General features: G+C 38.9%; 1 protein-coding gene across 2 annotated transcripts; it reads left to right on the top strand.

Moving 5' to 3' along the window:
* Positions 1-6,898: 6,898 nt before the first annotated feature.
* Positions 6,899-18,715, top strand: LOC131884047 (uncharacterized). Of its 2 annotated transcripts, XM_059231686.1 has the most exons (5): positions 6,899-7,380; positions 8,203-8,371; positions 16,286-16,668; positions 16,735-17,024; positions 18,266-18,715. In XM_059231686.1, exons 1-5 carry the CDS (start codon positions 7,070-7,072, stop codon positions 18,490-18,492), a joined length of 1,380 nt encoding a protein of 459 aa, XP_059087669.1. In that variant the 5' UTR covers positions 6,899-7,069; the 3' UTR covers positions 18,493-18,715. The 2 variants fall into 2 exon arrangements, with proteins under 2 accessions (XP_059087669.1, XP_059087670.1); XM_059231687.1 differs by lacking the exons at positions 6,899-7,380; positions 8,203-8,371 and adding an exon at positions 14,977-15,939.
* Positions 18,716-18,994: the final 279 nt, after the last annotated feature.

Below are 18,994 nucleotides of genomic sequence, written 5' to 3'. Positions count from 1 at the left end.
TTTTTTTAACTTTACTGTACAGAAAAATAGGCTAGTGACCTCCCAAAAAATGGTGATGAGCTTTCAGTCAGTTGGCTGTTACTTACAGTAAAGGACCCAACAGGGCGGATTGGGCCGATTTCTCGTTTTTGAATCATAATGCATTTGAGTTTTTTTTTGTCTACTTAGATCAAAATTACTTGTATAATTAGTGACCCAGGTTACGTAATGTCTGGAACGAAATTGCATTCAAGATATATTAACAATAGTTTATTTTGTGATCTATCGTACCTCTTCCCCATTTCGTTTGGATTGGCTGACGTTGGAAACAAGGGCTCTTATTGCGACAAGAGGATATGACAAACGTTTTTATTCAAGAAGCTCAAATAAGACGACACTCCCTAAGCTAAGCCTTGTTACTGAGGACAACAATGAAAGGACACAAATGACGTCTTGTTTTCGTGGTATTTTGAAATGAAAATGATCAGCCCCATTATTCTCCCTCCCTGATTAATGCTTTGCACTTATATAAGAGCTTCCAATGAGAAATTCATTCATTAGAATGGAGATCCAGGGGATTCGTCAATTAAAAATCCATTGTTCAGTCTTAATGAGTGAGCGCAACGATCTCATATTTTAGCAAGCGATATCATTGTTTGGAAACTGATAATTTCAATTTAGAATAAGGCATGTATGGTACGTTTGCTAATCATATAACTAAAATGCTTACCATTGGAGGGGGAGGGGTACATCCGGCCCCGAGATTTGAACCCACGACACCATGTTCGCGCTATCTTTAGACTGCTTGGCAACACTAACTCCGTATCACCATTATGTTCTCAGAAAAAAATGCAACACCTAACAAGTGGCCATGAGGTCGACCTATGTAATCTGGCTCCACTGAAAGCTATCTCTGACTATGAGAGAACCCATGTGCAATGCTGTAAGAAACAAGCCTTCTCCTCCCTTTTCCACGATACATTGAGTTCCGAGGGATTGATATTCGGTTCATGTGGTGTGCTAAAACCCTCTAGCTAGAATTCCACGGGGCCACTTGGTCACTGAGGACAGATAGAATGACTCTTGAGATGTGATTGGAGGCCCTGTCCCACAGGAAAACCAAGCCCTCCACTCCATACCTACATCTAAAAAACCACCTACAATTGCTACATCTCTCCGTACTTGGCTCCATCAAGTTTCAACTAATCCAAATTGCATTGGACCATTTCCCACCCCTATTGATGGGATCATTGTCTTATTAAGCAACTTGCGGCAGGCTTGAACAACCTGTTGGATTTGCCGACAGTTCCTCAAGACACTGGGTGTTACGGCACCACCTCCGGTTCAAGTAAAGGTTTTTAATCAGTTAATCCATGGCAAATAACGTTCTGTAATATTGAACAACTTGAAATTAGGCTAGCAGTTTTAGCAGTTTTAACATTTGTCTAAGAGGCATCCGATTTCCAATTTGTATTCCACTCTAAAATTCTTTGTAGTTTTTAGATTACAGTACGAGTTATTGGTTAAACAACATAAATTAAATGGGCGAATCTGCGATCATTCCTGAGGATGAGGGAATGCTTTTTATTGTTGATTGTGATGACTAGGGCGAGCCAAAATTTGCATATAAAAATGGTCTTTTTTGACAATAAATTTGCATAAAAATCACTTGAATTTGCAAAACAAATATCAAATTAACTTGTCAAGACGCAGGCACCGACTCCTTCTGGAGGGCTGTAGAGGCTATTATTGCCTTCCAAATTAAGCAATGGTCAATGAAAAGTAAAATTCTGTCATAGTGACTCTCAGCACAATAATTTGGCATAAAAATCACTTGAATTTGCAAAACAAATATCAAATTAACTTGTCAAGACGCAGGCACCGACTCCTTCTGGAGGGCTGTAGAGGCTATTATTNCATCCGATTTCCAATTTGTATTCCACTCTAAAATTCTTTGTAGTTTTTAGATTACAGTATGAGTTATTGGTTAAACAACATAAATTAAATGGGCGAGTCTGCGATCATTCCTGAGGATGAGGGAATGCTTTTTATTGTTGATTGTGATGACTAGGGCGAGCCAAAATTTGCATATAAAAATGGTCTTTATTGACAATAAATTTGCATAAAAATCACTTGAATTTGCAAAAAAAAATATCAAATTAACTTGTCAAGACGTAGGCACCGACTCCTTCTGGAGGGCGGTAAAGGCTATTATTGCCTTCCAAATTAAGCAATGGTCAATGAAAAGTAAAATTCTGTCATAGTGACTCTCAGCACAATAATTTGAACCTACTAGGTATACTTGGGGAGAAGAGGCTAGCTGTGATAACCTATTGGTAAAGCATCTGCGCTCTGACTCCAATTTGGGAATCCTGTTTTGATCCCAGTATCCAGTGTTTAAATTACAGCATAAGCCGTTTCTTTGCCAGCTTAAATATGCAAACCTGCTGTCATAACCATGGTTGAGGAAATAATTAATGTTGGCTGTGACGATTAAGCTGGAATTATTTTCAGATGGAAGGCCAAATGAAAGAGCTGCCATCTGTCTTTTTAACAAACAGACCAATCAGCTAGACCAGCATCTTCCACATATATCTTTATATTTCATGATAAAAAGGTACCAGAGTTCTGAAATAGCATATTGATAATGTCGCAGTCAAACTTTTATTCAACAATTTTCTTATTAAGATTATGTTCCATTACATGTTGGAGATAAGATTACACTGTCTTCAAGTTTCTTAAAAATGATAACAGGACAATTATTTCCACATTAATCATCCATCTCCTGACCATTTACTGATACCCCATGGAAACATGTTAAGATGTGTCTGACTTTTAAAGGAAAGGAATGCTGGACAAACAAAGTGCGTCCCAACCTTTAATGTAATGTTGACAATGATAAGAGAGACAGAGCTATTCAGCATGGATAAATAAAATATTTATGCAGGCGGTTGTTAATATATCTGAAACCTATTTTGTACTTTCATGTCAAACAAAAAATGAGGATACCTTCAATTCTCACAAATTTCTCCCCAAATTGACAAAAAGTTATCTAAAAAAATCCCAAATTGTACAAATATTCATATTTCTGTACTGAAAGGCTGAAATTGCATAATAAATGAATTAAAATGTAAATATTACTTGCAAGGTTGCACAATTTGCGGATGCAAAAATTTGAAGAAAATTCTGGGAAATGCAAGTTTTTTTGCATTTTCTAATAAAATTTGCAGGATGAAAGTTTTGGCCGGCCCTAGTGATGACGGAGCTGAAATGTCCTTCAATGGGGACACCCAACACCAGATAGCTGGCCAAGCACGAAAGCTGCAATCTGACTCCGTACAAAGAAACTAACGAACAGAATGAATTATTTGAAAAGCAATGGTCAGTTGAGCCTCCCACCAGAATATTTGGTTTTTTTTTTTGCACACCAAAGCAGCAACGATTTATCTTAGAAGGCGAATCATACTGATAAAAAGGACATCCGATACCTACAACCCATTGAAACCTTGTGGACAACGGAACTAATATGGAATTGTAGAACAGTTTTTTTCTGTCTTTGATATTTAAAGGCAGGTTCAGAAATACAAGGCGGGGCATGTATTTGGGGAAGCGTGCAATGGGCGTTAATTTTTTTTGGCTTTAAGGCGACAGAACTTAATGGGCAAAAATCTAGAAGTAAAGCTGGCCTCTTGTCCCGCTAAAAAAGTGCAACATTCACCTTTGTTTGTTAATACCACTCCTTGTTTCGAAAAAAAGCGACAATGCGCCTCAGCAACAAAATACTCGATCTCAGGCTGTAAATTAGTTCAAATAGGGCATGATAAGAAAAGGATATTCATGAAAAATGTAGTGCGGCAACCCTGAATTTGAGGAGATAGAGTTCAGACAAATATTACAGCCAACCTGCACCGGGCATAAACTGAATTTAATTCAGTTGGACGTCTTGTTGAAGCAAACAGTATTCTGATGTTGAACCAAGACATTAGTACAGTGACAAAACTACACCAAAAATGACAAATTTTTGAGTTTTGAAGCACAACTCGCTCGATACTTGAAAATTCAATTGGACTGAAAAGCGAGTGCAAGTGCGACGTGGCTACAATCATTGTTTAAATTCTCCCTCCTGTAAATGCTTAAAATTAGTGTTGCAGCACTACATTTTTCCTGGTTTTCTTTTAGTTAACATGGCCTATATGTTCACTCGAGTTCCACGAATTTTCTAGTCTATGAAATAGATTCGTATTCCATTCCTAAGTCTTTCTAAGCTAAAAATATTTTAGAAAATGACTCTCGAGAAGTTCTCAGCAAAAACTGATTTTCGAATCGATCTTTCTAAAAGTGAGTTAAAGCGCCATTTTTTTCATAATGAAGGTCATCTAATCACATGGTTTATGAAAAAAAGTGATGTGTTTTGTTGTCGTCAAACAAAACATTTGGACAAAAAAGTAAACAAATGGGATGCTTTCGAACGTATGAAGGCAAAAAAACACAAACTCTAATTAGTAGATATTGTTTTGGAATTTTTTACCAATTCATATCAAACTTGGAATATCTTCAAAAACTAAACTATATATTACAACTTGTAGAATAATGTCTGGCTCTTCAAGAACAAAATAAAGGGTTAAAATGTCAAAGCCCGTTACTACGCTCTAAGCAATTCAATGTGGTTTGTCCAACATATCTGTGTTAGGAGTAAGGACTACAAATTTAACAATCAGACAACTTCGTTGATGGGTTTGAGTTAAGATACATTGCTTATTTTATGATAAAGACTCCAACAAAAATTGTTGTTCGTATGTGGAGCAGAAATTCGAGAGGGTTGGACTAACCAGTTTCCTCCCAATGCCCAAAATTTCTGCTGTTGCTGTTGCACCTCCGAACCGCTAGACTTCTGCAATTTCTGCTCGACGTGAAAGCAACATTGTTTGTCGGAGTCTATTCATGAATCTCCAACATAGTTTGACACTTGATTCTTGGAGAACTCACTTTGTATTAGAATTACTTGTAGGATGTTTGACGATTTTGCTCTTGTTTGATTCCATCTAATGTCTTCTCATCCACATAGATGATTCACTTGCTTCCAAAACGTACATAACAAAAAGTTGTTTGATATGCATATGATTGAGGATTGAGTAGGAAATTTTAACACCTACATCAGGTTCTGAATTAACCAGTACAGATGATTTTTCTCATAATGAATAGATTTCATTGTTAAAAAGGTAAATGGCCAAATCACTTTTGTGTTATTCAGGCTGAAGAGAAAATGTGGTTTTGCCATTAAGAACTTTAACACATGGTAGGAAATTGTTGAAGATGAAGTGTCACTTGGCTTAAAAAGTGAAAATATATCAAACAAAACTCTAATTTGATTAATTTCAAGTAAGGCGCATATCCGAACCATTTTTATTTACATTATATCTTCTTTATTTTGAACGGTAACTACAATTGTCATTGATGTTGAAATGTTCTTTTGGGCGACCCAACCACACATCTTTGGCTTTTCAGTCAAAGGTTGCAAAAGAACATATCAGTGTTTGTTCTTGAGACCTTTTATCAACAATTTTGTACGTATGGACATCGAATGGTCCTTTGCAAAACAAAGATCTTTTAATTTTTCAAGACAAATTTTGGAATGTTCATGTCAGAGCCTACCATCAAAGTTAGTCTGCCCAAAGACATATTCGTGATGAATTTATAAATAGATTAGGTTGTAATTGTGATAAGACTTGAAAGTCGATAAATAATTGAAGGTAATGTGACTTTCTCTCCTTCCCATATATATGGTACATATGATATACTCCCACACTTTCACATGCAATGGTTCAAGCAATACATTGGTTATTTACATGCACACAATCAAAATTTTATGCGACATACTTGGAGAGAGGAAGTTTTGATAAGCATCTTAATCCTCAAGCAGTTTTCAAACTCTGCTTTTTGGCGCAGAATATATTTTAGGGCTGGTTACTGAATATGTTCGAACACCTCTTTCGTCCTTTGCGAGCTTCCAACCGCTTTTGGGAATATAGTGATCCGTAGTCTCAAATGGATATATTGAACTTGTTTGTTTATCACTTCGAATATTGCGAAGTTGTTTGAGAAGATCATGAAGTTCAAACTTGTTAAATTTCTTGAAGTTAATGAAGCCCTTCCTCCTAGCCAGCATGGGTTCCGAGCACATTTTAGCACGGTTACCTAACTGATTGAGCATCTAGAGCAGGTCATTGATGGACTGGAAAGGCATGAGTCGGTTGGTGTTGTCTATCTTGATTTTGCCAAGGCCTTTGATAACCAAAAATTGACCTATTAAACGTGATTCCCTCTCATATTTGTAAGGAATACGGATAAGTTGTTGATTCGGAAGCATCTTTCAAGTCAGACTTTGACAAATTTTTAAATGGGTTCAAAGCCAGGCTCGGTCTTCCAACTCAAGTTGGTTGGTAGGCCAAATATCATATTTAGATTAACAAGTAAAAAGGTGAATAAAATAAAATCTTTCTTTTTAATGGTATTGGGGATTACATTCCCTGTAGCAGTTAGAAAACCCTGTGAAGAAACAAACAAACCGAAAAACACAAAAGAAAATGGCCAAAAGAAAAGATATTGATTTCATTTCTGTAACTAAGCAGGATTTTCGGCGGCCTGAAGATACTTTTCAAGCCCATGTTAGGCCTCTGCAGTCACTAGATTTGGGCCTGAAACCTGACTTGGGACAAAGCTGATGTCTAGATGCTTTTCAAATGCGAGCCCAAATGGCTGAAGCTTTTTCACGATGTGGCATTTGAGCCCAAAAAAAATGAGGAAACTAAAATGACAAATAGATTGATGAATTTGATGAAATGTTAAAACACAGCTAAAGGAGACATATCCATCATGACCTTCCTAAAACAAGTTTTAGCTAGTCAAAGACACTGCTTGTAAATCAAATCAGTTTGCTTGTGATGTTCTTGCATTGGAATATGAATATCGTAAGGAATATAATTCGAAATGGAGAATTAGAATCAGTGGAATAAAGTGTATTATGTGAAAAAGTTTGATATGTAAATTCAATTGCAGTGACCTCTTGTCTTAATCACGCAACTTTCCTTTAATGGTCCCTGTCAATGAAATGCGCCTCCCCACGTCTGGATATGTACGATTTCCATCCAAGTTCCATGCATTGCGTTTCAGTGTTTTCTTTTCAGTCGTTGAAAAGCTTTCAGTAATGGACGTTTGGGACTTTCGTTTGATCCAATTTGGCCAATTGGTGGGACTTGCTCCATTTGGAGTGAATCGGGGTCGCTCTTTTCTATTAAGCGTGAGATGGAAATCACGTCATGGCCTTTACTTTCTTTTTACAACCCTCATGAGCCATATATACTTCGTATTTTACATTGCATCTTTCGCTCTTTTGATAAAAAGGTAATACGACCAAAATATTGAGTCTGACACACCATTCCAAGTTTTTATTTTATTTAAAAACTATCCTTAATTTGAAGACAGTTTTGATAGCATGCCACTACTTCTTTGTTGACAATGGTGGCCAAAAATAGGTAGATAAACGAAAACATATCGAAATAAGATTTAAAGGATGCAAAGTTTAAGTCCTTTCTTCAATTCTGGTACAAGAGTTCTCCAACATAGGTATTCCAAATGGGTTCACAGGACTATTTGATTTGAGGTAGAGAGTAACAACAGTTCATTTCGATACATTTTCTTACCTATAAGAGGTTTCTTAAGAACACTATTTTTTCAAAAGATCAGACATTAATATAGGAGAGCGTGATTTGCAGAAAGTTCTTGCTCTCTAAATATTCGTTTTTGGTTGATTTCGTGACAAGGAGCAAATCAGGACAGGTACTGTGTGGTGCCCAATACCAACAAGTATGGCAAAAATCTTGCACGATTTTTTCAAGATCAAATATTACTAGAACGGCTTAAATAGTTGATTTTGTTCTTTCTGGAACAATGTATTTTTTACCAATTTTGCGAAGGTTTATTTCCCCCAAAATGGAACTGATTACCAATCAAAAAACTTTTGAATGCTGCACTGAATTTTGAAAAAAACATAGCTGGCGATTTGTTCCACAATTTGAATAATTCGTGGTTGTTTAATAAGCAAAATTCCAAATAAACTTATGTTCAGCTTTTGTTGACAACCAAGTAACATAATTTGTCGAAGGTCGCACAATTCAACATGTTTTATCAATGCCATTTTCTAACAACTGATGAACGTGCTTATAGAAAAGGAGTGGCATATGCATTACGATCTTCTGGATGGGTTGGAGCCATGGGCATTGTTTGTTTCTTTCAATGGAACCTGATTCTTCGACATGAGCAAATTGTTTCGCATTGGAACTCAACCTTCAAGGTCTTAGGAGCCAAGGGTTTGGCCAAACTCAAATGGAAAAAGGTAACGAAATGATCTGTAAAATATCTCTGTGTGCTTACATTTCTTTTGTTACTAGTGTCATTTGACCCAAGCCGACTCGACCCAATCACAAGCTGAAAACACCTTAGAAACCTTGCTAAACATGGAGTTGCTAGACTTTTGTATTGTCCATCTATTTTTGGGAAAATTCTGCAATTTTCAGAATCTAAAGATCAAAATATGTGCTTTATAACAACAAATAACCCTATGTTCAGGGGCTTCATAAATCGGTTAATACCAATTTCAGTTGGTAGACTACACTGTGACAGGAAAGTCATGATCCTTTTTCAAATTGCCCCTTTTCCCCAACCACTAATTATCCACTAATATGCAAGCAAAACAAACCTTTTCATTGTTTAGCAATAAGCCTCTACAAATCTAGATTGTTTGCCACATTCAACTTTATAAGCATCATCATCGTCCATTGCCTTTTCCAATCTCTACCAATTCTAAACAGTTTCCCTCTTCAAAAGATGGCACCTGACTCAAAAATTAGCCAAAAAGGTAAGATAATTGGGATGATCGAAGTTGGAATGAGCCAACCTGCTATTTCCAAGACCCTGAAAATCCCTTTGAGCACTGTCAAACGCTGGTGGGCCCGCTCCAAAGCTGGTAAAACACTCGTAGACAAACCAAGATCTGTGTAAGGAGTGGTGAGGCATGTTCTTTCCCTCGGCCTTGGAAAAAGAAGGCAAGGCACCCGGAAGTTGGCCTCAAGATTGACCAAAAATGGTTACCCAATATCAAGAGAGACTGTCAGAGTGCATTTCAAGAACCAAATGGGCCCCAAGTCTTACCGACAACAGAATAAGTCCCTTCTTACCCCAAGAATGAAGACTGCGCGGGTTAAAAGTACCCAGTACAAGCTCTCATGGTCTGTTGATGATTGGAAAAAGCTTATATGGTCTGATGAAAGTTTGTTCTATCTCTTTCCACCACCAAACACTTCCTGTGATCGCATATGGGCCCAAAATTCAAGTTATGTTCCTCCCAATCCAACTCTAAAGAATTCGGTCAAAGTCATGGTTTGGGGAATGTTTGGGCCCTGTGGACTCTGAGATTTACGCTTTGTGCCAGAAAATGAGTCTGTCAATGGTCTATATTATCAGGAGGAGATATTGACCAAGCTTGCCTTCCCCGCCATGAAAAGAGACCGCTGCAGTGGCCCTTTAACAACAAGAAGATTGACAGAAGGCAACTTCCGACCAAATTTTCATGCAGGATAGGGCTCCACCGCATACAACAAAAAACAACCACTGGATGGTTAAAACATGATTTTAACGGTATTGGCTGAAAGAGAGATAGCCAGGCAATTCCCTTAATCTGAATCCCATTGAAAATTTGTGTGCAATCCTGAAAGTGAGAGGGTCGGAAATGTCTCCTGCCTTAACAACTCCACAACTCAAAGGTCAATTATAAAAGGCATGGTCACTCATTGATGTCAATACCTTGGAAGCTTTGGTTGAGTCGATGCCAAATAGAGTCAGAAAGGTTGTGGCATTAAATGGAGATCACACAGGATACTAGGCGAAATACATGAATTTCTTCGTTCAAGAACAGTATTGGGTTTTACACGGTGTTATGATCTGTGCCATCTGACTCCCAATCTATGAATTGCTCTCAATTACTATGGACATGAATGAGCAAGACAGTTTCGAAAAAGAACATGGCGCAATCGGTAGGATTGGCAGACCGTGCAACAATGCATTAATTCGATTTCTACGTACTTCGACTAATTCAGTTTTCAATGGCGACCTCGAATTCGTCCGTTGCTTCCTTTCGAGCCTATAGGGGCCATTTAACCCGTACAATTGCCTCCGTGGATGATTTTCTGTTGGAACTTCCGGACCCCATTCCTTTGGGACTAATTCAACGAGCCCGGATCCTCCAGACTCGAATGGACGAGGCTCGTCCATTAAAGGCTGAGGAATTTCTTACATTCGCATACCCACTAATCCCAGAGGGTGGATTGGAGAAACTTGAAGATGAGATGGCAACAAGATCAGCCATGGTCGACCGTTTATCAAAGAAATTACTCATCGTTGCCTCAGATGATGGCCAGTATTCGTCTGCAATGAATAATCCGAGATCGTCGCAACCCATTAAGATTAATGAGGCCTTAAAACCCCAACGCCTCTCATCGGATGCAACACTGTCTGAATTTCGGGCATGGCGAGAGAACTTTGATTTAGAGAGGATATTTACGAGCTGGCGTTGATTTGAAACTTCAGCTGCAATTGTCCACAACGGCATCTTCGCCTTCGAAATCCATTCAAGACTGTGTTGATGATATTCGTCAAACATTTCATCAAGAAACCCCTCTTCTCACAAGGAGATACAATTTCTTTAAGCGCCCTGGAGAGCGGTTCACTAGCTGTTACCTCAGGCTGCAGATCGAGGGAAATGAAGCTGAGTTGGACTCCTTTTCGGGTGATGATTTCTATTCCATGCGAATTATCACTGGTACGTGGGACAAACAACTTCGGGAAGAATTTCTTCGTCGTGGAGTGAGCACACGTGCACACGTGAGGAGCTATGCGCCATAGCATCGGCGTGGCAATCTGCCTCAAATGTCGAGAGATCATTGAACACTAATGACTCGGAAATATCTGTGTCCGCCGTTTCAACCTTTAATCGTTCAAATTCAAACGAACTAACTTCACAAAGTCTCAAGGGTAAATGTTTTCGATGCGGTGGTCCACCTGAAAAACACGTCAAAATTGGCGAATGCTTCGCTCAAAACTTACAGTGTTATAGATGCAAAACTATGGGTCACTTATCATCTGCTTGCTTTAAAACTGGGGCCGCTTCACATCCTCATCCAAAATATCGATTTCATGACAGTTCATCACGACCAGACTCACGCCCTCGTCAATACCCTTCCTCGTCGTTATTATCCAAGGGAAATGCTTCATGCATGATTGTTCAAGTCAACTCTCTTTCAACAAAAACACCTTTAGTGACCATCCATATTATTCCCCACTTTGGGGGGATTTATTTTGCGTCGATGCTTTGCCAGATACTGGTGCATCCGAACCCATCATTGCTCAACACAGTGGTGAAAATACCCTTTAAAGTAAGGTTTGCTGGGGTACCGTATTGGTAGAGCAACCGCTTTCCAATTTGCGAATCCTGGTTCAATCCCAGGCGAGCCGAGTCCGAGCTTCTTTGCGGTGTTTAAATTACAGCATAAGTTACTGCCTTAACAGCTTAAATGGGCGAACCTGCGATCATTCCCGAGGGGGAGGTAATAATTGATGTCGCATGTTAGTTGTAACGACGGAGCGGGAATATCCCTTAATTGGGACACCCATCATCAGTAGCAAGCCGAGCGAGACAGCTGTCTTCTGACTCCGAACAACCAAACATACCCTTTAATGTTTTGATGGAAATTCCCAAACTCATGTTGACATTTTTCTACCTCAAGAAACCATAGGGAACAATTTTGATTTTATTGCTTTATGGAATTCTAGCCCACATAAAAAACTTACATGCCTAAAAACATTAAAAAAACTAAAATTTTCAAAAACTTACTCAATCTGAATTAGGAACACAGTTAGTTAGCTCTAGAATATGATTTATAATATCATCTATTTCACCGTTACTTAGTTACATGGGATTTAGTGGTCCAAATTTCATCGTTTTTAGCCCCAAAATGCTCCGGTTATATGTTACTTCAATTTCCCAAGGAACTGATATCGTTTTTCAAATTCACAAAAATGAAAGATTATTTTTCTTTTTCTTGCATAGTCTCACAATAGCCAAAAATTCTATATAATGTCACTTAAAACCCATTAAAACTATCATCTTTGAAAAGCATGTTTACACTTAGTTACGCATTCACTTGAATTCTGAAGACAATACTTACAACAAACAATGTTATAGATTTTGTCGTTTCTTGAAGACTTTGTTGAAACTGATCAAAAATAGCTTCTTTAAGAATTCATTGATGTTTATGAAATTTTCTGTGACCGCTCAACTAAATGTCGTTTGGACGATTCTAAAATATATTTTTTTTTACTCTGCTCTTTTGAGGGTTTTAGATATGGTTTTATAAGATTTTAAGTTAATTTGAAATTATGCAAAAAAAAAAAGAAAAATAATCTTTCATTTTTGTGAAATTGAAAATCAATATTAGTTCCTTGGGAAATTGAAGTAACATATAACCAGAGCATTTTGGGGCTAAAGCCGATGAAATTTGAACCATTGAATCCCATGTAACTGAGTAACGGTCAAATAGATGATACTATAAATCATATTCTAAAGCTAACTAACTGTGCTCCTAATTCAGATTGAGAAGGTTTTTGAAAATTTCAGATTTTTAATGTTTTTAGGCATATAAGTTATTTATGTGGGCTAAATTTCCATAAAGCAAAAAAATCAAAATTGTTTCCCTATGATTTCTTGAGGTAGAAAAATGTTAAGATGTTTGGGAATTTCCATCAAAACTTGATTGGACTTTTTTACCACTGTGCCAAGACTTGGTCTGGAAATACAAAATTCCAATCGAAGATCGTCGTTGCAATATAAAGGCTGGAAACACAACCAATATGCCTTGCACAGGTTCGGTGACATTAACGATAAGGGTGAATGAAAGGATAATTTCCGTGATTGCCTTTGTCACCCCATCAATCCGGAGTGCATTTTCCTGTCATGGCCTAATTTGGTGGATCTTGACATCATTCCGCCAAATTTTCCTAATCCCCCGGAAAAATACAATGTTTATCCGTTTCCGAGGACCCGGGCCCTCGCAAAGATCCGGTTTCCCTGGGTGATACCCTTGATCCAGTTTTTCAAAGATTTTGGAGCGTATTTAACAATGAGGATATTCTTCCTCCCATGAAGGGGCCCTCCAATGAAAACTCATCTACGCTCCGATTGTGATATCAAACCCACCAGCATTTTGGTAGCCCGACGTGTGCCCTTTGCTATGGCATCTGATGCAGAAATGGAGGTGGACAAGCAACATAAGGCGGGCATCATTGAGTCAGTGTCTTGGCCCACCGCGTGGACTAGCCCTGCGATATTTCTCCCCAAACCTAATGGCGCAGGTATTCGTTTGGTCACGGATTTCACGGCTCTCAACCGCTTCGTACGTCGGTCAGTCACCCCTTTTCAACACCCACGGAAGTAGCATCTTCCATCCCACCATCGGCCAAGTTCTTCGTAACCCTAGATGCACGGAAAGGTTAATGGCAAATCCCCCTGGCTAACGATTGTAAAGACTTGACCACCTTTCTCACTCCTTTTGGTCGCTATCGATACTGTCGTGCCCCCATGGGCCTGAACGCGTCGGGAGACGAATACTGTCGTCGGGGCAGCGAAGCCCTCAAAAATCTGGACGGAGTGCACAAAATTGTCGCTGATGTATTGATCTACGGCGCGACCATCTCGGAATTGGTTTCACGGGTCACGTTGCCAGGAGCACGGAATCACTCTCTTTCGTTCTTAAGTTCAATGTGGACCTAAAATTCGCTTTCCTGGGTTTGTTATTAAGGAAAGGGGCGTGCGTCCAAATCCAAGGAACCCTGAATCCTTGTCAAATCCTGAAAAATACGCGGCAATCTCAAAATTCCCCGTCCCTTCTAACATAACCGACTTGAGATCGTTTTGCGGATTAGCGAATCAGTTGGGCCAGTTTGAGCTAGATCTAGCTCATATTCTCGAACCTCTTCGCCCTCTCCTTAATACTTGGGTTGAATTCCAGTGGCTCCTGGAACATGAAAGGGCCTTTTCGCACGCCAAGGCTACACTATCAGATCCAGATGGACCAGTCCTAGCCCAAGACAATCCCGTCCTCCTTACTTCTCTATTGACCGATACTTCAAGATTGAAGGGTTTGGGATATGTTTTGATCCAAACCACGGAATCTGGAAGGATAGTCCTTATCCAATGCGATTCACGGGCAGTATCCTCCGCTGAAAGCCGTTATGCAGTTTTTGAACTAGAAGCCATGGCCATTAAATGGGCCATGATTAAATGTCGATTATATTTAGTGGGAGTCAACTTTGTGGTAATGACGGATCATAAACCGTTACTCGGAATCTTCAATGGAGCAAACTTATCCGCGGTAGAAAATCCCCGCCTTCAACGTATTTTAAGCTCGATTTCTGGATTCACATTTGGGCTTAAATGGATTCCTGGAAACTCCACATCATCGCCGATGCTTTATCTCGTTCTCCCGTTTCCAGTTGTCCTGAAGAAGATGATGTGACCGTTTGCGCTCTTTCAATCACTCCTGATCCATCCCTTGCCCTTCTAGAGCAGATCCCTCCTACCAAGCCATTTTTTTTGCATTTAATCAGGGACTTGTAGTGAAATCCCTTCCACTGACACATCCCGCACTATGCTACATGAACTGTTGGGATGAACTTTCTTTCGACGACACATATCAACTCCTGATGTATAATTCTCGAATGATTGTTCCACAATCCGCTCGTGCCACAATTTGGGGCCTTCTTCATCAACCTCATCAAGGAATCACGAAAACCCGTTCTTCTGCCTGATTGCTGTATTACTGGCCCGGCATGAACAATGATATCGATATGTTAATCCAGAGTTGTGAATTGTGCCAGGAATCTCACCCGAATCAGTCACATCAGCCAATTCAGTCATGTCAAGCTTGACATGGCCCATGGAATCAATTTCTCTCGATTAGTTTGAGATTAGAGGAAAACATTATTGCATCTTAGTTGATCGATTTTCTAACTGGCCTGCCGTTTTTCCCTTACGATCGCTGAATACGAGTACTCTTCTCAAACATTTGCAGGAGTGGTTCCTCGATTGGGGTATTCCAACAGAAATCCAAAGTGATGGAGGCCCTCAATTCCGATCCCAATTTTCCGAGTTCTGCATTCTCAATGACATTCATCACACCTCGTCTAGCCCATATAACCCTAGGTCTAATGGGCATGCTGAATCGGTTGTCAAACAAATGAAGAATTTTCTGCCTAAATCTTCAACGTGGAATGATTTCCGCGAACGTCTTCGTGAGTTCCGGAATACACCGAACAACTCGGGATTTTCTCCAGCTCACTGGGTATTTTGCCGACCCCAGAAGACAACGATCCCGTCTCATCCGAATGCATTTGCCCGAATTTCCGATATCAACTACGAAGAAGCGGTAAAAAAAGAGGAACTCTGATTATAACAAGATTGTTCAATACGCAGACATGCACAGTCGAAGAATTGACCCCGTTGTGGGAGGGCGATAGAGTAGTCGTTCAAGACTTCCTCTCAAAACTCTGGAACTTCAAAGAAGTAATCAGTTCTATTCAGCGAAACAACCGATCATACAAAGTTTTGACGGATGGTGGAAGACCCCTTTACCGCAATCGAAAATTTATAAAACATTCATGATCCACTTTTGACCCTGTTATTATGTTTCGCCCTGAACACTATTTTAACTAATCGTTATTGATGGAGGAGGAGATCTTATGATCTGTGCCATCTGACTCTCAATCTATGAATTGCTGTCAATTACTATGGACATGAATGAGCAAGACAGTTTCGGAATAGAACACACGGGGTCAGAACTTTCCTGTCACGCTGTAAGTGTTTCATTATTGTGCCTGCCCATTTCTCGTTATAGTTTGTTTTTAATCAATCAGACTTGAGATTTTTAACATTGAATGATATTCTTTGAGCCGGTTATAAAATCCGTAAAATCTTAGCTACAAAAAAAAGAATAACGATTATATTTGTTTAAGATGAATACCGTTTTCAACTAGCTTGTTGTTCGGCGGGTCAAGATGTATTTCTAACATTTATCTTGTCATGGGGGGAGGGCTCTTTGGCAAAAGTAAGGTAACCTTTGCATCTGTCCTACCCAAACTTAGCAAGTTGATATTATTGTATGATGTTATTGCCAATTATTATTCATTGTTTAAATTACAGGACAAGAAGCATTTCTTCATTCTTGGCTTCATTTCGTTTTGGTTGTTGCCATTTGTCATGATATGTCTCAACGTGTGCTTATTCCCTGGAGACATTTACATCCACAGCCAATTGCGGGAGTATCAAATTAATTTTGGAACAAGTTTGAGAATTTACTCCGATGTGTTTCATTGTTATTCGGCACTTCTACTCTGTGGGGGGGCGTTCTTCATGGATACAATGCTCATTTATTTTTCAACCGGTTACTTGAGAAAGCTGGAAGAAATCAATGATAACCTATTGCTTCTAAGACCAGGCAAAAGTGGACCAAAGAAGATCCCAACCGTTTATCATCCAAATATCGTCTTCAAGACGTTATCCCAAGAACTCGACCAGGAAATGACGTATGATCAATTTAGGACTCCCTCGTGTTCTAATGGGGGTGACTTTTTTTTTGCTTCATTTTTCAGACTTAAAGCACCTTCTAAAGCTCCAAACACATCCAATTGTTGCTTGGCCTTGAAGCAGTTGTTAAAAAGTCACCTAGAAGTGCAACAGAGCCTGGAGTTATTCAACCAAAGGTTTGACAAAGTCATTTTGTCTTTCCCCGTTCAAATGTTCGCGATGACCCTTGCACTATTCGTTGGGCTCATGCGTGGCGAAATCACGGACGATATAGAGGCCTTAACCTACATTGCTACTGGGGGGCAGTACTTGTTTCGATCCTATATTGGATTACTAAATTTTGGCAAAGTTTATGGTAAGACAAAGGTTGAAGTCCTTGAATTAGAGTAAGCTATCATTTGCCATTCTGGAAGAATCCAAATGGCAAGGAAATGGCTTTTAACTTCTCACACTAGTTTTTTTTCGTGCAAAGTAACCATTTTCAAACACTAGAATTGCTTTTTAGTCCTATTCATTTTCCTCTGCCTTCTCTCCTTGCGGACAAACAAACGTAAAAGGACGAGAATGCGCTTTTAGATGCCTGATTTGAACACAGTATTTTTCGCTGAACATTAAACTATTGGTACATTCTAATACCATAAATAGATCACCAACTCTTCTGAGAGACCTTTCAAATCCTAAATAAGTAAAATTATCAACACTTTGGACCTCTAAATTGAAATAAACGAGGAGCTATATATTGTATACTTGTGGCACAACAGCTACTTTTTGTGATCGTCTTTCCCCATTAAATTGTCATAACTAAATTTAATTCTAGAGATAGTGATGTATTAAAATTGCTCAGCAAAAACTTGTGAAGCTGTTCTTCTGTAGTTCTATTTCGTTAGAAATGAGGATGGCAAAAGTGTCAATCATGCAGTATCCAACCTCTTTTAAAATGTTTATTTACCTGTCATAATTGTTCGAAATTTTACCCATAGAGGATTTGAAGGGTCTCCCAGATGAGCTGTTGGGTTATTCACCGAAGATGATCATCCGAGATTGGATTTGAAACTATAGCACGTCGAGCATAAATCAGGTTTCCCTGAGTGTGGATCGTTTGAGTCTGGACTTGTCAAAGGAATATATATTCATTTTTCAATATCGCAGACGAGTCTTTTTGCTAAAACTGACTCGATACAGTAAAAGACTCAAGTCCGGACTCGCCCCAGCACTAGTCAGAACTATCGAAAGAAGAAACCTGATTGCGAAAAATCCTCTCGAATTGTTGCTCTACGTAAAAATCAATTTCAAGTTCGATCTATAATGATGATAAATTAAAATATCTCGCCACTTTGCTCAAATCCCATAGTAACCATTGTAACCAAGGTCAGTTTAAGGGCAACATAGTCTGATCGTAAAATGCAGATTTCAATGCACAATTCGGAGACTTTAAGCCCATCCGATTGATGCAAATTGAATTTAGCAAGAACAATTTACAAGTCGTATTTGGATTTCTTTCCCCTATTTGGTGCAATTTACTACTTCAGCTTTTTCCTCAGTATTTGCAACTTTTCCAAGTCTACCTATCAATGTTTTTTTACATTTTGTTTTCAGAGTTAGGCTCGGCTGCCAAGTCTATTCTGCTACGGGACCTTCATATCCAATATGAAAAAGAGCATTTTGATTCAGATATGCCATTTCAACTTGAATCATTCTTGAGCACAATCGACGATGATGTGGCGATCAAAGCAGGATCTTATTTGGTCTTCAATAAGAGCTTTATTTTAACTTATTATGGAGCACTAATCACGTACATGGCCCTATTAGTTCAATCGTTCTAATGTTCATTTGCCCAGTCTTCAAACTGTGAAGTTGAGCAAATGTTATATATGAATGTACAAAAACACAATATTTCATTGATATGACTTCTTTTTACTTAGTGACTGAATGACTTTATGACATCAGAGTATGAAAATGATGAAAACACTTAATTATACGCATCCAACTACTATCTTAAACCGTTAGTGGGAGTGCATTGCATTAAAATCTCGCTAAAATGAAATTTTTAGGAAGCAACAAAATTTTCCTTGGAAAGGGAAACCAATTTTTTACGGCTAAGGAAAAGTGCATTGAAGAAAAGCGTATTTTTCCCCAAACTAACTCCTCCTGTGAAGCCTCATGTTTTGTTCTGTACAAAAATCCAAGAAGAAATGCGTAAAATGCTGCACTGTTTCAGGTGTAATAGGATTAGGAGTGGGAGAAGAAGTAGGAATAGGAGTATAGGAGTCTGGGCGGCGTGATTAGTGCCGTGGCTCAACTATATAAGATTTTTTTGGGAAGTAA

Source organism: Tigriopus californicus, chromosome 7, assembly GCF_007210705.1.
Source record: "Tigriopus californicus strain San Diego chromosome 7, Tcal_SD_v2.1, whole genome shotgun sequence".
In the NCBI taxonomy this organism is placed as follows: Eukaryota; Metazoa; Arthropoda; class Copepoda; order Harpacticoida; family Harpacticidae; genus Tigriopus; species Tigriopus californicus.
The sequence above is the reverse complement of the archived record's forward strand: the minus strand, read 5'-3'. Positions and strand labels throughout refer to the sequence as shown.

Coding starts and splice junctions, on each gene's coding strand:
- LOC131884047 (XM_059231686.1), top strand. CDS start 7,070: ATGGTCCCTGTCAATGAAATGCGCCTCCCCACGTCTGGATATGTACGA. Junction 7,381..8,202: donor TTCGCTCTTTTGATAAAAAG/GTAATACGACCA, acceptor ACGTGCTTATAG/AAAAGGAGTGGCATATGCAT. Junction 8,372..16,285: donor CCAAACTCAAATGGAAAAAG/GTAACGAAATGA, acceptor TTTAAATTACAG/GACAAGAAGCATTTCTTCAT.